This window comes from Stenella coeruleoalba (assembly GCF_951394435.1).
Source record: "Stenella coeruleoalba genome assembly, chromosome: 15".
Classification (NCBI taxonomy): Eukaryota; Metazoa; Chordata; class Mammalia; order Artiodactyla; family Delphinidae; genus Stenella; species Stenella coeruleoalba.
This window is the reverse complement of record NC_137161.1, coordinates 12,592,321-12,610,761: the sequence shown is the minus strand read 5'-3', so window position 1 is coordinate 12,610,761 and position 18,441 is coordinate 12,592,321. Positions and strand designations below refer to the sequence as shown.

General features: G+C 49.8%; 1 protein-coding gene across 1 annotated transcript in view; it reads right to left on the bottom strand.

Annotated features, from left to right (window-relative positions):
• PREX1 (phosphatidylinositol-3,4,5-trisphosphate dependent Rac exchange factor 1) overlaps positions 1 to 18,441 on the bottom strand; it is a 198,356-nt gene that overhangs the window by 54,521 nt on the left and 125,394 nt on the right. Inside the window, exons 7-10 of the mRNA XM_079946475.1 lie at positions 14,738 to 14,871; positions 8,884 to 9,002; positions 7,230 to 7,379; positions 4,911 to 5,058 (exon numbers count right to left, since the gene is read on the bottom strand). Of these exons, the coding sequence (XP_079802601.1) occupies positions 4,911 to 5,058; positions 7,230 to 7,379; positions 8,884 to 9,002; positions 14,738 to 14,871 (551 nt within the window). The remainder of the gene's footprint in view (positions 1 to 4,910; positions 5,059 to 7,229; positions 7,380 to 8,883; positions 9,003 to 14,737; positions 14,872 to 18,441) is intronic.

The window sequence follows — 18,441 nt, the reverse complement described above, 5'->3', positions numbered from 1 at the left end:
AGCTGGGATCCAGCCTACAAAACCAGACAAAATTCACCTCTGATGCAGGGACCTTAAACTCTCATAAATGAGTAAAAGGGACCAGGTGGAAACTCTGCTGAACCAGCCAGCGTTTCTGAAGACGGCAGCCACTCACTGCGGCCAACTGTGGCCGCATGGGAAGACTAAAGCATCTTACGACTTTTCAAGAGAAGCTGGAAACCCAGCATTTCCTGTGAAACCTCCCAACTGTTAAATGTTGATATTGAATCCAAAATGTTCTGAAAGCACCGTGTGGCCCAGGGAAAACACATCTGCGAACCACACTGTGTCAGTGGGGCGCCATGTGCTACCGCTGGGTGCAAGGAAATGTGTTACAGGCAGGAGGGTCAGCATACACCAAGGCCCTGAGTAAGAAGGTTAGGGAACCAGCAATCTGCCAGTTGGTGGGGGTGGGGGCAAAGAGAAGCGAGATCCAGTCTTCCAGAAAGACCTAACCGGGAGCAGGGTGACGTACGCTGCGGACACAGGGAGCAGGTCAGCCTGCTTTGGCGGGGAGTCTGAGATTCAGGGAATGGGGGACTAGTTGAGAGTTAGCATGTGTCAGCTAACGGCAGCATCCCTCTTCCTTCCTGCCCCCCAGTATCGTGCACCCAGTAAACATGAATTTTAAGTGTCAAGTCCAAGGCTAGGCACAGGGGACACACAGGTACACCCTGGCAGTCTTCCCGGGGGAGCCCCCAAGCTGAGATCCAATGTCTACTCATCCCCAATACAAGAATCCCATTTCTCTTGCCCGTCTCCTCCATGGCCTTGAGCTCCACAAGGGTAGGAACTGGGGGTTTTATGTTCATCCCTGTGACTCCACTGCCTGAGATGCTTCCGGGTGGTGTCTGCAGCAATGCCTGACGAATCATTATTGATCAGCTATTATGCGCTAATACCGTGTACCTGTGCCCACAGGTGAGTGAGACAGTGTGGCCTCTTGCACCTAGGTGCTCCCATTCTGGCAGACTTCAATTAATGAATGACATCTAACTCTGTCTAGAGTATAACCAAAGGCCTTCTTCTTCCAGGAAGCCTTCCCTGACTGCCCTGCCAGACAGACCATCACACCTTGTGCCCTGAGTTCTTAAAGCTCTGACAGTGCCCTCATCCCAGGCCTGTGTAATGAGTTCATCCTCGCTCACTTCACTCTCCCACGTAAACTCTTTCAATGGATTCCCAGAGCACCTGGGATAGAATCTGAACCCCTCAGCCCTTACCTGCCTGATTTGGCCCCTGCTACCCCCTGTGGCCTCATCTCGACACCCCCCAGCCACTCACTCCCTCCAGCCACGCTGGCCTCCTCGCTGTTCCTCAGTTTACTCAAGGCTCATTGCAGCCTTGGGGCTTTCGCACCTGCTATTCCCTCTGCCAGGAATGCTGTTCCCCCAGATCTTCTCATGGTTGGCTCTTGCTTGTCATCTAGATCGTGGTTAAAATGTCACCTCCCCCAAGAGGCCCTTCCTGACCACCCTGGCTGAAACCACACCCCCTTTCCTCACCTCCTCACATCAACCTACTTATTTCCTTAAAGCACTCATCAAGTCACTGAAATTCCCTTCCTTATTTGTATTTATCTAGTTTCTGATTCCCCTACTGGCCTGTTGTCTCCACGAGGGCAGGGGTTTCCTCTGTCCTGTTCACTGCTTGCACACAGTAAGGGCTCAATAAACAATGACTGGGATAGATGAAGGAATCAGTTTTGTCTCCCTAGAATCCGAGGATCCTAGAGGGCAAACGCCATGTTCCTCCCATGAAGCCTCCACAAAAATACACAGATTTCGTTCCTTGGTTTTTCTTCACGTGGCATCCATGAGCTTTGTCTCTGATGAGGGCAGAAACAGGCCACTCCTTAAGCTCCATCACATTTCCATCACTCTTGCCCACAATGTGCTGAGCATGTCACATGTGTTTTCTCTCTGTATCCTCCGAAAATCCGGCAAGGCAAACATTTCATTCTCTCTCATTAATTGGTCATTTACTGAGGCTCAGAGAGGTTAAGAAACTTACCCAAAGTCACACAGCTAGAAGGCAGGGGAAGCAGGACTTGAGTCCAAGTCTGATTCAAAGCCTAACCCTTGAAGGTTATAAAGATAAATCAGACACTTTTTGTATTCCTGGAGTCCCCCATCTAGTAGAGACAGGTAACGATCAAGGAAAAACCAAATGTGGTGAATAGAGATAAAAATGGATAAACGCAGCAGAGTGTGGTGAGAGAAAGTACTGGGTTCAAATCCCAGCCCCCAATTTGTGCCCATGTGACCTTGTGTAGGACCTTTTCTCTCTCTGTGCCTCAGTGTCCTCACCCTTAAAATGCGAACAATGGCAGTAAACTGCCTCACAGTGTCACACAAAGATTAAAAGGCATGGCCACACGGCAGCACCTGGAGCAGAGAAAGGCTCCGCGATTGTGTCTCTGTGGCTGCTGGTTCCTTCCACTGGAGGGGGCCCGGGTGCTCCTGGAGGAGGAGCTGGGCCCTGACCAGGAAGGAGGACCACGAGCCCAGGGCCGTATGCAGAGCAAAGCCACACAAGGAGAGTTTTTATCAGCACGATCTCCTGCAGGAAGTCTGGTCCTTGAGGGCCCAATGATTGCCAAACAAGCTTCAATCCTGGCCCTGTTTCAAATGGGCAGTAAAAGAAATCTCCCCTAATCCTTCCTGAGGAGACAGAACACCCTGCTGAAGCCCTAATCACAGACAGGTTAGCCCATCCAGCTGGACTAAGCTCTCCAAAGGGTTTGGAAAGAGGCGGGGCGGGGGGGGGGGTCCTCTGACCCTGGGGGGGCCGGAAGCAAACCCCTCCTCGAGAGAAACCTCCTTTCTGCCCAGGGATTAGGAATTAGCTGATGGAGACCAGCCCGGCTGCCCCCTCCCTGCTTCCCACAGGTCTGGGGCCCACAGCCTCCCCTCCACAGACCCTCCCAGGGAATATGGAGCTGGGGTCAACTAATCCTGAGGGCAAAGGGGCAGCCTGACTCCAAGGCATCCAGGCCAACTCCAGGGGCCCAAACACCCCCAAAATCCCCTGCCTGCTGCCCCAAGCCATGACCAATCAGCTCCCCCTGGCCCCCTGCCCCCGGCTTCACACTGGTCTCCAGCTGCCCATCCAACATCTGTTCAATATGCGAACGTCTCCTGGGCATCTCGACCTTAACACGTGCAAATGGGCTCTGCATCTTCCCTCAGCTGGCTTCCAGATCACTGCACTCGCCAGCGTGCCTCCCACCCCTCTGCCCGCTCCCTCTCAGTCTCCTTTGCTGCTTCCTCCTCCGCCCCAGAGCCCAGTCTCTGCCTCATCCCTCTCTCTATCCATCCCCCTGCAGGATTTCATTCAGTCTCACGGCTTTGAAAACCATCTAAATGCCCACATCCCCTGCACTTAGGTCTCCAAGCCAGAACTTTTCTCCCCAGGTCAAGATTTCATATCCAACTAACAAGTCGACATCTCTGTCCGGGAGCCTGTCTCAGTGTAGGCATCCAAGTGGAGCCTCTGGGCTCTACTCCCACCCTCTGAAACCTGCCTCTGTCTCCCCTTTTGCAGCAATCAGCACTCCAGCCCTTCCAGGTGCTCAGGATCCTTAATTCCCTTTTTCTCCACCCCATGAGCCAATGCTGTCACCTTCCACATGATCCAGAATGCAACTACCTGCCCCCATCTCCACGGTGACTACCCTAGTCCACGGCACCTCTCACCTGGTCTACGGCAATACAATAATTACAGCCGCTTTTACCCCAGGACTCTTCAAAATCTTTTGGGAAGCGGGTGGGGTGTAAGTTAATAAATTCTCAACAAAATCCCAGCCTCACAGGCAAGCTTCTCTCCCCACAAGCTTCGTGCGGTCAGGAGCCCTGGGCATTCTTCTACCCTCTCCAGAGCACCGACCACTAGGTCTAACACACAGTAGGGCCTGGAAACAGCCTGATGGTTTCACAAGGAATGCATTTCTCCTGCTTCTCCCAATCCCCAGCCCCCTCGCCCAGGTGAATGAGATTTAAACGTGGGTTTAGGATCCAATCCCATCTCACCTGTGCTCTGATCCTTTGATCCTTGGTTATAAAATAAAGGTGGGGAGTAATAATATTTTATTATTAGGAAATAACGTAATTCCCAGACAGAGAGATTGGAAGCCCTAAGTACTGAAACCATATGGACCTCCCCTTCCCCTTGTGTATCTCAGGAAGGGAGGCCTCACCAGACACCAACCCAGCCAACATCTTGATCTCAGACTTCCAGCCTCTAGAACTATGAGAAAATAAATTTCTATTGTTTAAGCTGCCATGATGGTGATACTTTGTTATGACAGTCCAAAAAGGCTAATTCAAAGGTCTACATTTGCTCTTCCAAAACCTTTGAAATCAACTCCCTGCATTAAATACCTTTCTGCTTGACATATCTAGAGGGGCTTCTCTTTGCTTGAATGCTAGAGCAGCGTTTTTCAATCCGTGGTGGAAAACCCGCTCACAGTTTGTGAAATCAATTTCATGCGTTTCACTCAGCACTATTTTTGAAATGAATGAAGAAATGAGTAGAATAGAATAGAATAGAACAGAATAGACAGGTATTTTCAGAGTGTAACAAGCACAGTAAATTTTGTGAAACTTTGGCTTCAGTCATATATTACGTGAAGGTGTGTACCAGGTCACAATATAAAACTTACATTTTGCAGTGAGTTGTGGTCAAAACATTTGAAAGCCCTGATATGGGCACCCCACTGTCCTTGATCTCCAAGGACTGTTCCACAAGGATTCGAGGTGCCTTAGTGGCTCTGCCCATGGCGGAAGGGGCAGGGCTGGGAAAAGCCACGTGGGTGCAGAGGGTCTGCCCACCTCCAGCCTCCAGCCAAGACCCAGGGACACAGCAGAGGCCAGGATGGGGTCACTCACTTGCCAAGGAAGCACTTGGGGACGGTGCTCAGCTTTCTCCGACGGTCCTTGATCAGGTTCACCTTCTTGTTCATCATCATGTGGTAAAGCTTCTCCCCCTTCTCCGCGATCATGACGTACGCATCCCGTTCCATGCCCAGCTTCAGGCCTGCGGAGGGGACACGGTCAGCACCAGCGCTGGGGAGCAGAGCAGGCGGGCATGTGGTTCCTGAAAGCCTTTCCCCCAGCTGCCCCCAACTACCGCCACAGCCAGTGGTCACCCATAGAGCACTCTCTGCATGTCGGACACTGTTCTAGGCACCTGCCAGTGACCCCACACAAGACCTTGTAGAGGAGGGTGGGTAAGTCCCCCATTTCACAGATTGCAAAGCTGAGGTCCAGAGAGGCTAAGTCCCAGGGTAATAAGCAGTCGACCCTTCAACCTGAGAATGGGTTTCCAAATTCTGAGGTTATCAGAAAACCTACTGAGACCTTCCTTCCAGGCCAGGGATGGAAATTTCCCCGTTTCTCTAGACAATACACACAGACTATGATCCCAATCACTGCCCCATATTTTCTACCTGGACCCCATCCAATCCTGACAATAAGAGTAGTGACAAATAATAATAGCAAATGCTTTTATAGTGCCTACTCTATGCCACTTGATCCTCACAGGAAACCTACAAGGCAAGTTCCATTATCCCCATTTTACAGCTGAAGAAACTGAGGTCCTTAGAAATTAAGTTCCTGTCCAAGGTTGCCCGTCTAGAAGTAGTGGAACCAGGATTTAGACCCTCAAGCTTGGCTCCAGATCTGTGCTCTTGACCACAGCATGTACCACGCCTGGAAACTCAGCCCTGAGCTCAGGGTTTGGGTGATACCCCGATTCTAACAACCAAGGCCTACTCAGGCCACACTCCACTCATGAGCACATATGTCCAGCACTGACCACAGCCATCCATTCCGACCACAAAGATACTGATCAGCCCCACCCAGGCCAGGCCACACCCCTGACCCCCACCCCCAGTCCTGACCACACACCCAGCCCTGATCCGTGTCAGAAGTCATAAACCTGCCCCAGCAGGGGCTAAGTTCAGTTGTTTACCTGGCCTAATGGCATTTTAATAAATTTTGATGCAACATTTAAAATCAAGACATGTCACCTAAAAATCCTGATGTCTAACTTCTCAAAAAAAAAAAAAAATTCAGTGGACCTGGCCATGCTGGGCCCATACTCATTCCTGAGAGATGATGGTGACTTGTACTTGGGTGGAAGCAGGGAGAGGACAGAAGTAGATGGCCCTGGCATGTGAGTGGAAGGCAGAATTAAAGGGACTTGATCTACTGAGTTTGGGGAGTCGGCAGACATCAGGGTGACACCAACGGTTGCAATCTGAGCTCCTGGATGACTGAAGGAGCCACTTACTGAGACGGGGAAGTCCAGGGAATGAGCGGGTTTGGGGCAGAAGACAGGGTGGAAATTAAGAATTCTGACTAGACATGGTAAGTGTGAGATGTCCACGACACATCCAAGTAGGGATTTCAAGAGAACAGAATATAGATATGGAGGAAACCGGGCCTCTGTTTTCTCCTCTGTAAAGCTGGGCGGTAGGTATCATTTTTAGGACCATGAGTCAAATCTGCAAGTATTTATCATCAAATCCAAACCTCATTTAGCAGCATTACAACCCTCTGCGGCAGGAGCTTTATCCCCATTTACCAGGCCACATCACTGAGGTCTGGAAAGCGGAAGCAACTCACTCCCAAACACACCATGGCCTCCCCTTCCGAGCACGGTGGTCTCTGTTCAGAGTTTCCCACCCCCAAACTGCACCCAACTATCACCCAGCTCTGCACTTCCTAACGCAGGGGCCTCAGAAGTGCCTGGCCCAAGCATTCATGACGACAGTTAGGGGCAGCCCCCGGGACCCTCCTCCCAAAGACTTGGTGAATGTCAAACAAAAACAACCCCAGGTGAAGGGAGCAGAACCGTGGAGGGGACAGAGGCACGTAGGGAGCATCTTGACTACTAACCCTCAAGGGTGAAGGAAGCAAAGAATCAGGATGATCAACTACATTGGCATGACCTTGGGCAATTCCCTTCCATGGGGCCTCAGTTTCCCCATCTGTCTGGCGGGCTAAACCAGATGAGCTGAGATCCCACCAAGTTCTAACAGTCCCAGAGCTCTCTGCCCCTTCAGAGACCTGCTTTCTGTAGCTCTGACCTTTCTGGAAAGGATCCTACACCCCTCCCCTAGACACAGCTCACTCTACAGAAGGGACGAGGCTGCAGGAAGCCATATACGCCCCAGGGATCTGGGGAAGCCCCCAGACACTCACTCTCACGTTGCTCCCGCTCACGGATGATGGCATCCAGCCACTTCTGCTTCTCCTCCGCTGTCTTGGCCATGCAGACAAACCACTTGTTCTTGGCCGTGTTGTGGATCTTCCAGCCGTTGGTGACGGTGTAGCCATTGCTGTGATAATCCGCTGGCAAGGGAAGGAGGCAAAGTGGGGTCAGCAAGAGCTCAGCCATACAACCCAACATTCATCATTATATGCTTACGAGTGAGGTCACAGGACCAGCCCTTCCTCCTCCAGAAAGACAGGGCGGCAGAGGCATCAATGGCATCAGGATCTGGGAGTTGAACTTACTATCCTCCAGATGCTCCCTCTCCTATCTATTCTCTGGTGGGCAACAAAGACCTCAAGCAAAGAGCCTCCCACCCCCTCGACTGCAAAGGGAGACACCTTATGCCTCCTTGCCCATCTCATTCTGGCACTTGGGCTACATAAAACCCTAGTGTAAGCCTGATGATGCCAAGTCACGGGCCCTTACGGAGTGTTGGCTGGGATGGGAATTGGCAAACCTCTCTGAAAACAGGCTGACGTTATCCAGGAATGTTGCAGCCAGCTATACCCTGAATCTGAGGAGGGGTCCACAGGTTTCATGAGACTGCCAAAGGGGTCTGTGGCTCAAAACCAATTCAGAACCCCTGTCCTGGACAAGCTCAAGGACAAAAACACCAAGAGGTGTACACACAAGAATACTCACAGGATCACTGTCTATAATGGTAAACGACAGAAACGACCCAAATGGCCCTCACAAAAGGAATGGGTAAACTGGGGACTATCTGTGCAAGAGAAAACTACACGGCAACGGAAACCGACAGGCTACAGAGAGCGACATGCAGAAACACGGATGACTCTCACCACCACGGGGCTGAGTGAAAGAAGCAAGATGCGAGAGAATATACAGTACACTTTATGACCCTTTATACCATATAGAGAACAAACTAGTGGTTACCAGGGGGGAGAGGGAAGGGGGAAGGGACAAGATAGGGGTATGGGATTAAGAGATACAGACTACTACATATAAAATAGATAAGCAACACGGATACATTGTACAGCACAGGGGAACACAGCCACTGTTTTGTAGTAACTAAATGGAGTACAATCTATACAAATATTGCATCACTATGTTGTACACCTGAAACTAACAATGTTGTAAATCAACTAAACCTCAATTTAAAAAGAAAAAAAAAAGAATCCACATTCTGGGCCAGTGCTACCCAGAGAAACACAGTGAGAAGCAATAATAATAAGAAATACATATATATAATTTTATATTTATTTGTAATCATATAACCATTTAAATAAGGTTCGAAAACAGAAATTTTAATTAAAATGTTTAGCAATGCATATTTTGGAGGTAAAAATATGTTTAAAAAGCAAGAAAATCATCATCACAAAATTCAGAGAGTGGTTACTTCTGGGGGAAGGAGGCACTGTGGCCAGGGAGGGGCGTGTGAGGGGCTTCTGGGGTGCAGGTAGCAGTTTATTTCTTAACCTGAATGGTGACCACCCAGGGGTTGGCACTTTTCTGTGGACAGGTTATCTTCCCCGATCAAAGGAAAACACTGGTGAACCGCAGCAGAGACTGTGCTGTAGAGCAGGGGGGCTGGGCTCGGGCAGGGCATGGGTGGGGACCTACCTGTCCCATCCTCCACGTTCTCCACCTCCATGACTTCAGTGTTGATTCGACCCCGGAAGATATACAGGGAGCCGTTGATGGATTTGGTCCTCTTGGTGGATTTCTTGCTCCCAGTGACCCTGAAAGACAGTGGGAAGTCAATGTCCCCTATGCCTCCTCTCCTTGGGGCTCAACTGTCTTCAACAGAGCAAAGGGAAGCAAGGCAGTAACACAGAAGGGTGCCCGGGGACAGGAGAAGTGCGGGAACCAGGTCAGAAGTATGGCATTTTGGCTGGTGGTTGGGTGACTTGAGCAAGTCACTTTTCCACTCTCAGCCACAGCTTCCTCATCTGGAAAATGGGTTAATAGCCTTGCTGACCTCCCAGAGCTACTTCTGAGCCAACAGGAGATGTGGATGTGAAACCAACAAGAAGCAACAGAAACCCACTCTTCTAGGCTAGAAAATGGGTAGAGACTCTCAGGGTGTCTAACAAACAGGAACTTCCTGAAATAAAACCAGAATGGAAAGGAACTTGGAGTAGGAAGTCCATCCATCCATCCACTTACATCTACCTACCCACCATTCATTCATTCATTCAGGTGAATTCTCTTGCTCACCCATTTAGTCACTCAACAAACAATCTGACCAGTGCTTCGTATGGGAAGGATACCAAGTTGGGACCAGGGGAGTCACTCACCCATGCATTCAACAGGCACTCAAGAAAATACCTGCTGGGCACCAAGCACTATTCTAGGTGCTAGGGCTGCAGCAGGGAACAAAACAAAGTCTCTGAGAATATACCTTCCAATACAGGAGGGCAGAAGGTACCCCGAAAGCCCTCCATCACGCCCCCTTCTGGTCACTACCCCCTGCAAGGGTAACCACTACCCTGACGTCTAAACTCATAGATTCACTCTGCCTGTTTTAGAACTTCACATACGTGGAATCGCACAGGGTGATGGTGATGGACATTTGGGTGCTTCCAGTTTGGTGCTGCTGGGAATGTTCTGGCACATGTCTTATGAAGAACATACGTGTGCATTTCTCCGGGTTATCTACCTAGGAGTTGAATTGCTCAGTTATAAGGAATGCATACGATCGGCTTTGGTAGATACTGCCAAGCCGTATCAATTCTCCCACCCCTAGCAGCAGAGGGACATTCCAGTTGCTCCACATCCTCCACAACTGGTATTTAATTTCTCATTTGGGCCATTCTGGCAGCAGAAAGGAGTGTCTCTAATAAAGATTTCATCTGTATTTCCCTGATGAATAATGAGGCCGAGCACTTTTTCATGTTTATGGGCCATCTGGTATCTTCCACTTGTGAAATGACTGTCCCTTGACCATTCTTCTGTTGGGTTGTCTGTCTTTTTCTTAATGATTTATAGCAGAGCTCGGCAAATTTCGTCTGAAAAAGGGCCAGAGAGTAAACATTTTCAATTGTGTGGGCCATATGGTCTCTGTTACAACTACTTAACTCAGCCCTTGAGGCATGAGAGCATCCACAGACAACACAAAAATGAATGGGCATGGCTGTGTGCCAATAAAACTTTATTTATAAAAATAGGCAGAGGGCCAAATTTGGCCTATATATTTTGGATATGAGTCCTTTGCAAAGTGGATTGCAAAGATCTTCTCCTCCTCTGTGGCTTGCCTTTTTACTCTCATCTTGGTGTCTTTTGATGAACGGAAGTTCTTAATTTTAAGGTAGTCTGATAAATCTATTTTTCCTTTATAATTATACTTTCTGTCCAATCTAAGAAATCTTTGCTTACCCCCAGATCATGAAGATAGCCTCCTATGCCTTCTTCTAGAAGCTTTATTGTTTTATCTTTCACAGTTAAATCAATAATCCATCTGAGGATGACTTCTGTATACTGTGTGAAGTAAGGGTTCAAGACTCATTTTTCCCACTGGATATCAAACTGACCAAGCACCATTTATTGCACCTCATTGGTGCTTCTGTTGAAATTCAAATGACTGCTTACATGTACGTCTGCTTCTGGACTCACTACTCCATTCCGTTAATCTGTCTGTTTTTACACCAGTACTACGTTGTCTTAATTACTATAGCTTTATAGTGAGCCGTGGTATCAGTAATAAAAGTCCTCCAGCTTTGTTCTTCTTCAAAACTGTCTTTAGCTATTTTTGTCTCTTTCTGTTTCCACGTAAATTTTAAAATCATTTACGTACCTATACACACAACCTCCCTCCTGGAATTTTTATCATAATTACATTGAGGTTCTGACCAACGTTTGATGAGAGAATGCAAAGCACTTGCTGGTGATGGGGGGTGAGGCAGGTCAGAATCAAGGACAACTAAGATTCTGGCCTGAGATCCTAGGTAAATGATGCCATTTACTGGGAATGACGACGACTCAAGGAGGAAAAGGTTTGGAGCAGGAGTTACAATGAAAATGAAGAGTCTTGTTTTAGACCCAAGTTAAGGGTAAGCTGTCTGTGACACACCCAAGGGAAGACACAGATTTAGACGCTTCTACCTTACATACCATGTGCCAGGCATCATTCTAACCACGTTACATGTTTTATCTTAATCTATAAAAAACACCTCATGAGACGGACACTGCTTTCATCCCCATTAAACAGACAGGAAAACAGAGGCACAAAGAGCTGACATAACTTGCCCAAGGTCACACAGCTTGCAAGCAGCAGCGTCTCTGAGTCTTTAACCACTACACGCTGCTGACGCCTCTAAGATGTTAAACAAGCAGTCGAGATACATGAGACTTAGCTCTTCTGTGTCTCAGTTTTGCCTTCTGAAGAATGGGGAGGTGCGTTTTTAAAAACTCTCCCTTCCACTTCTGACATCCAAGGAGCCTCTGCTTTTGAACCAGACCAGAAGCACTCCGAGTCAGAGACCTCCCCTGACCCACAACCCGGAGAGGCAGTGCCTGGCACGGCCCAGGCAAAGACACGACCGTAGACAGACACCTACCAGCGTCAGGCGTTTCCTGTGACTACATCAGAGCCACACTGCGAGTTCCATCCACCAATGCCCAATCCCTCTGAGACCTCTCGGAGTCCAGCCCTCTGGCTCCTGACCCAGAGCAGGGGCGGAGGCCGCCTGCCAGGTTCTCCCAGGCGACAGATGTGCCCTCTCCTTCTAGCCAGCCCAGCTCATTTGCAGGCCTGAGACAGGAAACGGCCTTACAAGAGTGCGTGCGCCCTAGACGACCCACTGGGTGTCCAGTACAATCGGCATCAGCTGCTTCTGCTCCAGTGGAGGAAGGGCCCACGACAGGGTGACTGAAGGCTGAGCAAACGTGGCCCAGGCTGGGAGGTCACAGAGGCCTGAAGGGACATTCTGCTTTCTAAACCCCAGTGTTCTGGGACAAGTGCCTGCTTCAGACAGCCCACGGCGGGTGGCGGGGAAGGGCTAGGGGTGGACGCTGGCAGTGGCCTTGGCATTGTCGAAGAAGGACTCTCAGGATGGCTCCAGTGAGAACAGGCAGGAAGCAAGGAGGAAGGAGAAGGGGGCATTGATGGGGGGATAGGAGGACATGAGACAGATGCAGACAGACTAACGGGAATAAAATATCAAATGAGAAAGAGACACACTGACCCAGCCACTCAGAGATGGTGAAAGAGGGAGATGGAGATCTCTGACCAGAAGGACCAAGTCCCAGAACAGGGAGGAAAGGGAGGAAGGGGAGGGGCCTGTGGCTAAAGCACCTACTATGTGCCAGGTGCTGCACCCGTGGGATCGCACTGAATAGGAACACATCACATGTGGAGGTAAGTTAACATTAATGGCAACTACTCCTTATTCTGGGCACTTACTATGTGCCAGGCACACTTAACATGTTTGCCCTTGTACACAGTGCAAGATACATGATAGTTCATCCTAGTTTACAGATGAGGAAACTGAAGTAAAGAGAGGCAAAGTCACAGAGCTAGAGAAATGGCTGAGCAGGGATTCAACAGTTGCTCTTAAGCAAACACTACTGTAAGAAGGGGTTTATCAACCTCATTTTACAGAAGAGAAAACTGAGGCTCAGAGAGGTCAGGCTGGAGAAGGAAGACCATGAGAAGTTTCCCCACACTCACACGGAAAGCCCTCATTCATCCTGTGGAAAGGTTCCTCACCACCACCTTAGGAGGCCAGCAGAATCAGACAAGGAAAACGAGGCTCAGACAGACAGGAAGTGACAAGCCCAGAGCCACAAGGGAAGTTGGAGGTGATGCTGACAGTAGGACCCAGGATCTGGACCTCCCCTCAGCCCTAACTTTTGCTAGATAAAAGAGTAAAGAAGCCTCTGGAAAGTCACCATTTCATCCCTAAAACAAAATAACAGGAAGCTTAATTCAAAAAGGGCTGCACTGGTCAGTTGTCCTCTACCTCCTCAGCGAGAAAACTGAAAGGCAAGAATTCTCTTGGTCCACCAATCTACCCACCCACTCATGCATCCAACCATCCACTCGTGCCCCTACCCCTCTGTCTCCTAACTTTCCGTCTCTCCAATCATTCATCCACCTATCCATCAACTCAACCATCCTATCAACCAACCTCCCGTACCAGAGTCCAACCACCCTGGCAACTATCAACCAATCATCCTTCAACACACCCATCCAACTGATCATCCCTCCACTGATCTCCAAACCTCCACCACCCACTCAGCCTCCCAAGTTTATGACCATTCAACCATCCATCCATCTACCCATTCACTCAACAAACCATACATAAAGACCCCAACACGCCTTTCATTTAAATACACCTGTCCTAGGGACTTCCACGGTAGTGCAGTGGTTAAGACTCTGCACTCCCAATGCAGGGGGGCCTGGGTTCAATCCCTGGTCAGGGAACTAGATCCCACAACTAAGGAGCCCACGAGCCATAACTAAGACCTGGCACAACCAAATAAAAATAAATAAATACATATTTAAATAAATAAATAAATATAACCTCTGCCGGCTCATCATGTCTTCATTTCCATTTCTCCAACTACCCAAACATTCACAGATTCCCCCAACTTTCTACCTATCCCTCCATCCAGCCATCTCCTAAATCTCCAACCACTTGACTGCTCACTCATTCATCTACTCGTTCATCCATCCACGAACCAATTCATACACACATAGACAATCACTCCCATTCATCTCCCAAACCTGCAACTACCCATCTATCCCTCCTCCCATTTGCCCACACATCCAACCACACATACATCCGCATCAGTCTACCACTCATCCACCCATCCGTTCACGCTACAAAGTTTAAGAAGCTCCAGTGAAAGACACAAAGATGACAAAGATACTATCTTTCCCTCAAAAAACTTAACAGGAGAGGACTTCCCTCCCCTCAAACCATCTACCTTTGGATCTCAGAATCACAGGATTCTGGTGGCACAAAGACTCTCCAAACTTCCATGATCGTCTCGACCTACACTGTCCACTGTGGCAGCCACAAGCCACAGGCGGCTACTGAACACTTAAAAGGTGCCTAGTACAAATTGAGAGGTGCTAGAAGTGTAACATACAGACTAGATTTTGAAGCTTTAGTGTAAATTTTTAAAAAGAATGCAAAATACCTATTTAATAAATTTTTAAGTTAAGTTGAAATAATAATATTTGGGCACATATTGGGGTAAATGAAATGTTATTTAAATTCATTCCACCTATTTCTTTTGCTCTTTGTAACGTGATTACCAGAAAATTTTAAATAACCTATGTTCTTGAATAGTGCTGATCTAGAACAAATCCCTGAACTCAGAAGAGAAAAGGGAGGCCTAGAGAGGGAAGTGACAAGCCTATGTCAAGAGTTCAACCCAATCCCAGCCTCCCGGCCCACCCGGGCAGCCCTGTCCCAGTCTCCCAGCCCACCCGGGCAGCCCTGTCCCAGTCTCCCCAGCAACTCACCTGGATTTCCGCTTGCAATAGACAAGGAGGTTGTCAAAGAGGAAGAAGGCTCTCTCCTGGATATTGCCGGCGGAGATTTTTAACAAAGTCCCTTGCAGGAGGAGCTGGGTGCAGATGTCCGTGAGGTTGGAGCCCTGGGAGAGCGATGGGGGGTTGCGGTGCATGAGCTGGCAAATGCAGGAGCTCCCCTGGGAATGCCCCCCTTCCTTCCCACACACAGAACCTACCCCTGTCTCCCTCGCACCCCCAAAATCTCAATGCACCACTGGAGGCGCATCTGTGAGCAGACAGGAACCCAACACAGCCTGATCGGTGGCTTCCGTCTGGTGAGTGTGCCAGGACAACGCTGGCAGGAGCACACACAGATGACCATTTCACAGAACAGGCGCTTGGGGCTCAGCGAGGTGAAAGGACTCACTCAGCTCACACGGCCCTAGTGGACATCTGGTTTTGTTATGGGTTTTGTTTGGTTGGGTTTTTGCCTCTCTCCTCCCCCCTTTATTTATTCGTGTCTTGACTTGTTACTTTATCTCCTCCACAAGAATGCCACTTCCATAAGGACAGGAAGCGTTATCAAGCATCTATCAAGCATTTGCCACGGTATTCCCAGCACCTACTACACTCTCTGGCACACAGTAGGTGCTCAATAAATGCTTGCAGAACAGGTGACCAATGCAATGTGAGTTCCACCAGGGGCAGAGGATTCTGAGAGCACCCTCTCTAGCTCAGGACGTGAGAATAGACGGGAACAGTTCCCAAATTCTACCTGGTCATCTATGCTAAATGACCAAGATGTTAGGTGTGCATGACGTTCACTGAACCTCCATGGGGTTCAGGGCGATGTGGTCAGGAAAGGCACCGGGGAGGAGCAAGATGGGCCTGGGAGGATGGCGAAGATAAAGAGGCTGAGGATAGGGATAGGCAAGGTCCCTGCTGGGAGGAGTCCTCAGAGCCAGGGACCACACAGGTCCATCTGGAACTCTGGGGGGACCAAGGCAGGGGCAGAGAGATCCCAAAGTGCTAACAGAGAGGAAGCTGGAAAGAGACCTTGGAGGGCACAGAATGCCGGCTAAGGAAGCCCCCGGAGGGCCCCCAAATCCGTGCTCCTCTTCCGTCATAGGCATGGAGTTTCAGCTGGCACGTGGCTGCCCAACCACAGACTCCACTTCCCAGCATCCCTTGTGCCAGGCGTGGTCACGTGACCACATTATGGCCAGTATGCCTCACTTCTACATCATTTCCTTGAGAAAACTGCCTCCCTCCCTTTCCTCCCTTCCCTCCTCTTGCCATAGGCTGGAAGATGGCCACGGTAGTGGAATACAACGCAGCAAAGGACGGAGGAAGGCGTTGGAAGGGACCAGGGTCCGAATGGAGCAGAGGTGCCCCACCCCAAGCCTGCATCACTACTGAGAAATAAACTTTTATCTCATTTAAGCCACTGAAGTCTCTCTTACAGCCGCCAACTTTAAATACTTGATGTACTTTTAAATACATCAAGATAAGGTTGGAGGCCCTATCCACAGGTGGGCAAGGGGGTGCCTCTGACATTTGGGCCCAGGGGATATTATGCAAAAGTGGTATTTTAGGGGAAATTCATTTTACCAACCTGCAGATCACAACAAAGAGACGTGATGCTACCTCTGCCTGGAAAGGAACTTGGGGAGGAAAGAAGGAGAATTCTTCATAGAATCTCCTTCCCCAGACACTCAACGCCCAGAACTGACAAGGAGTTCGTACCCCAGAAAGATCTGCTGACTCAATTATTTCTGATACCCAGTATGGGAAACTGGTTTTGGCAAATCAGAAATCAGGCTGTTTTCTAACTGCCCACTGCAGTCTCCCCAGCTGCCGTCAAAGTCGGTTTGCTCTGTGCCCACGGGCCGGCTAGAAGCAGCAAATCCATTTGCCCAATGGTGCCAGAGACCCTCTCTGGGGCCCACTCGGGGTCCTGGGGAACCAGCTTCTTTGCAATCAAGAGCTGTGCAGCCCAGGACAGAAGCACACGCCCGTTAACAGAAATCACAGCCTGGACGCTTGCGTGCCACAGGCAGATGTGTGATGCCCACAGCACAGCGACCCAGCGAGGTAGCACCCCTGCTGCCCTGGGGCTAGGGGATGAAGAGCCCCTTGGAGTCCAGCATCCTTGCAAACAGGGAGAGTGTGATTCCCTGATAGATAAGACTCCATCAGTGGCCCATGGGCCAGCTCAGAGCACAAAGCAACTCAACAGTTCCTTCGAGACCATGTGCTTCCTGTCTCCTCCACCTCACTCATGTCCACCCATCAGCCCTTCCAGGCTCCAAAGGGAGATTTTGGCTGCTTGTACAGTAAGTCTCCTACATACGAACCTTCAAGTTGCGAACTTTCAAAGATGCGAACATGTGTTTGCATGTCCAATCACATAACTTAGTTTTCGTGTCTGGCGTTATCTGTAAAAGTTGGGTACCGGGCTTCCCTGGTGGCGCAGTGGTTAGGAATTCGCCTGCCAATGCAGGGGACACGGGTTCAAGCCCTGGTCCGGGAAGATCCCACATGCTGCAGAGCAACTAAGCCCGTGCGCCACAACTACTGAGCCTGTGCTCAGAGCCCGTGAGCCACAACTGCTGAGCCTGCGTGCCACAACTACTGAGCCTGCGCTCTAGAGCCCGTGCTCCGCAACAAGAGAAGCCACCGCAATGAGAAGCCCGCGCACTGCAAGGAAGAGTAGCCCCCATTCTCTGCAACTAGAGAAAGCCCGCACGTGGCAATTAAGACCCAACGCAGCCAAAAATAAATAAGTTAAAAAAAAAAAAAAGTTGGGTACCTAGGCTAACTTTGTTGGACTCGTGAACAAACTGGACTTACAAACACACTCTTGGAATGGAACTCGTTCGTATGTACTGTATATGAACCTAGTACCTGGCCCAGCTGTAGGGCCCAAGAGCCTGGAGGTCACACAGACCTAGACCAATGTCAGAGGATGGCAGAGAAGAAGCACACCCAGCCTGGGAAGCTGCCTCCCTGGCCTTGGCCAAGGACCACCCAGCAAACTGCATCTGAAATGCCAAGGACACTATGGAGGAGGTCCCTTCCATCCCAGGCCTAAGAAGCCCAGCTGACACTCGGTTTCCCCGGAATCCTTGAACCCAGGTCAGGGGTGGCGCTAAGGATCAGATGCACAGGGAAGAGGCTGCGCACCAAGGTGTCCCCCAGTCGGGGCTGGAGTCCTCTTTCAGACGGTGCAGAACTGAAGTGGTGACACTCAGAGAAGACGACAAAAGCTAACACAGGCACAGGGCTCACCACCCACCAACTCCAGCTCTAAGGATCTTACAAAACTCCGTTAACCCTTACACTCTCATTTTACAGAGGAGGAAGCTGAGGCACGGGGCAGTGAAGTGACTTGTTCAAGGTCATAGGGATGGTCAGTGAGTGAGCTGGGACCTGAACCCGGACAGGTGGTCCCACCATCCTATCCACTCACCTACCCTGTGCTGCCTCCTAGAAGGTAACCTGAAGGGTTTTTTATGCAGCTGTTGGTCTAGAGCAGGGGTCTTCAAAGGGGCGAGAGCACAAGGCATCCCAGGGAGGGTGGGAAGAACATACAAGAACTTCTGTTTATGGTCCTTGTTTTTAATGGTCTTATGTTTCCTCACCCCTATTTCCTTCTGTCCCTCGTGGGTGAGTGCAGCTGATGGTCTCTTAAAGCAGGGCTTCCAGAGCCA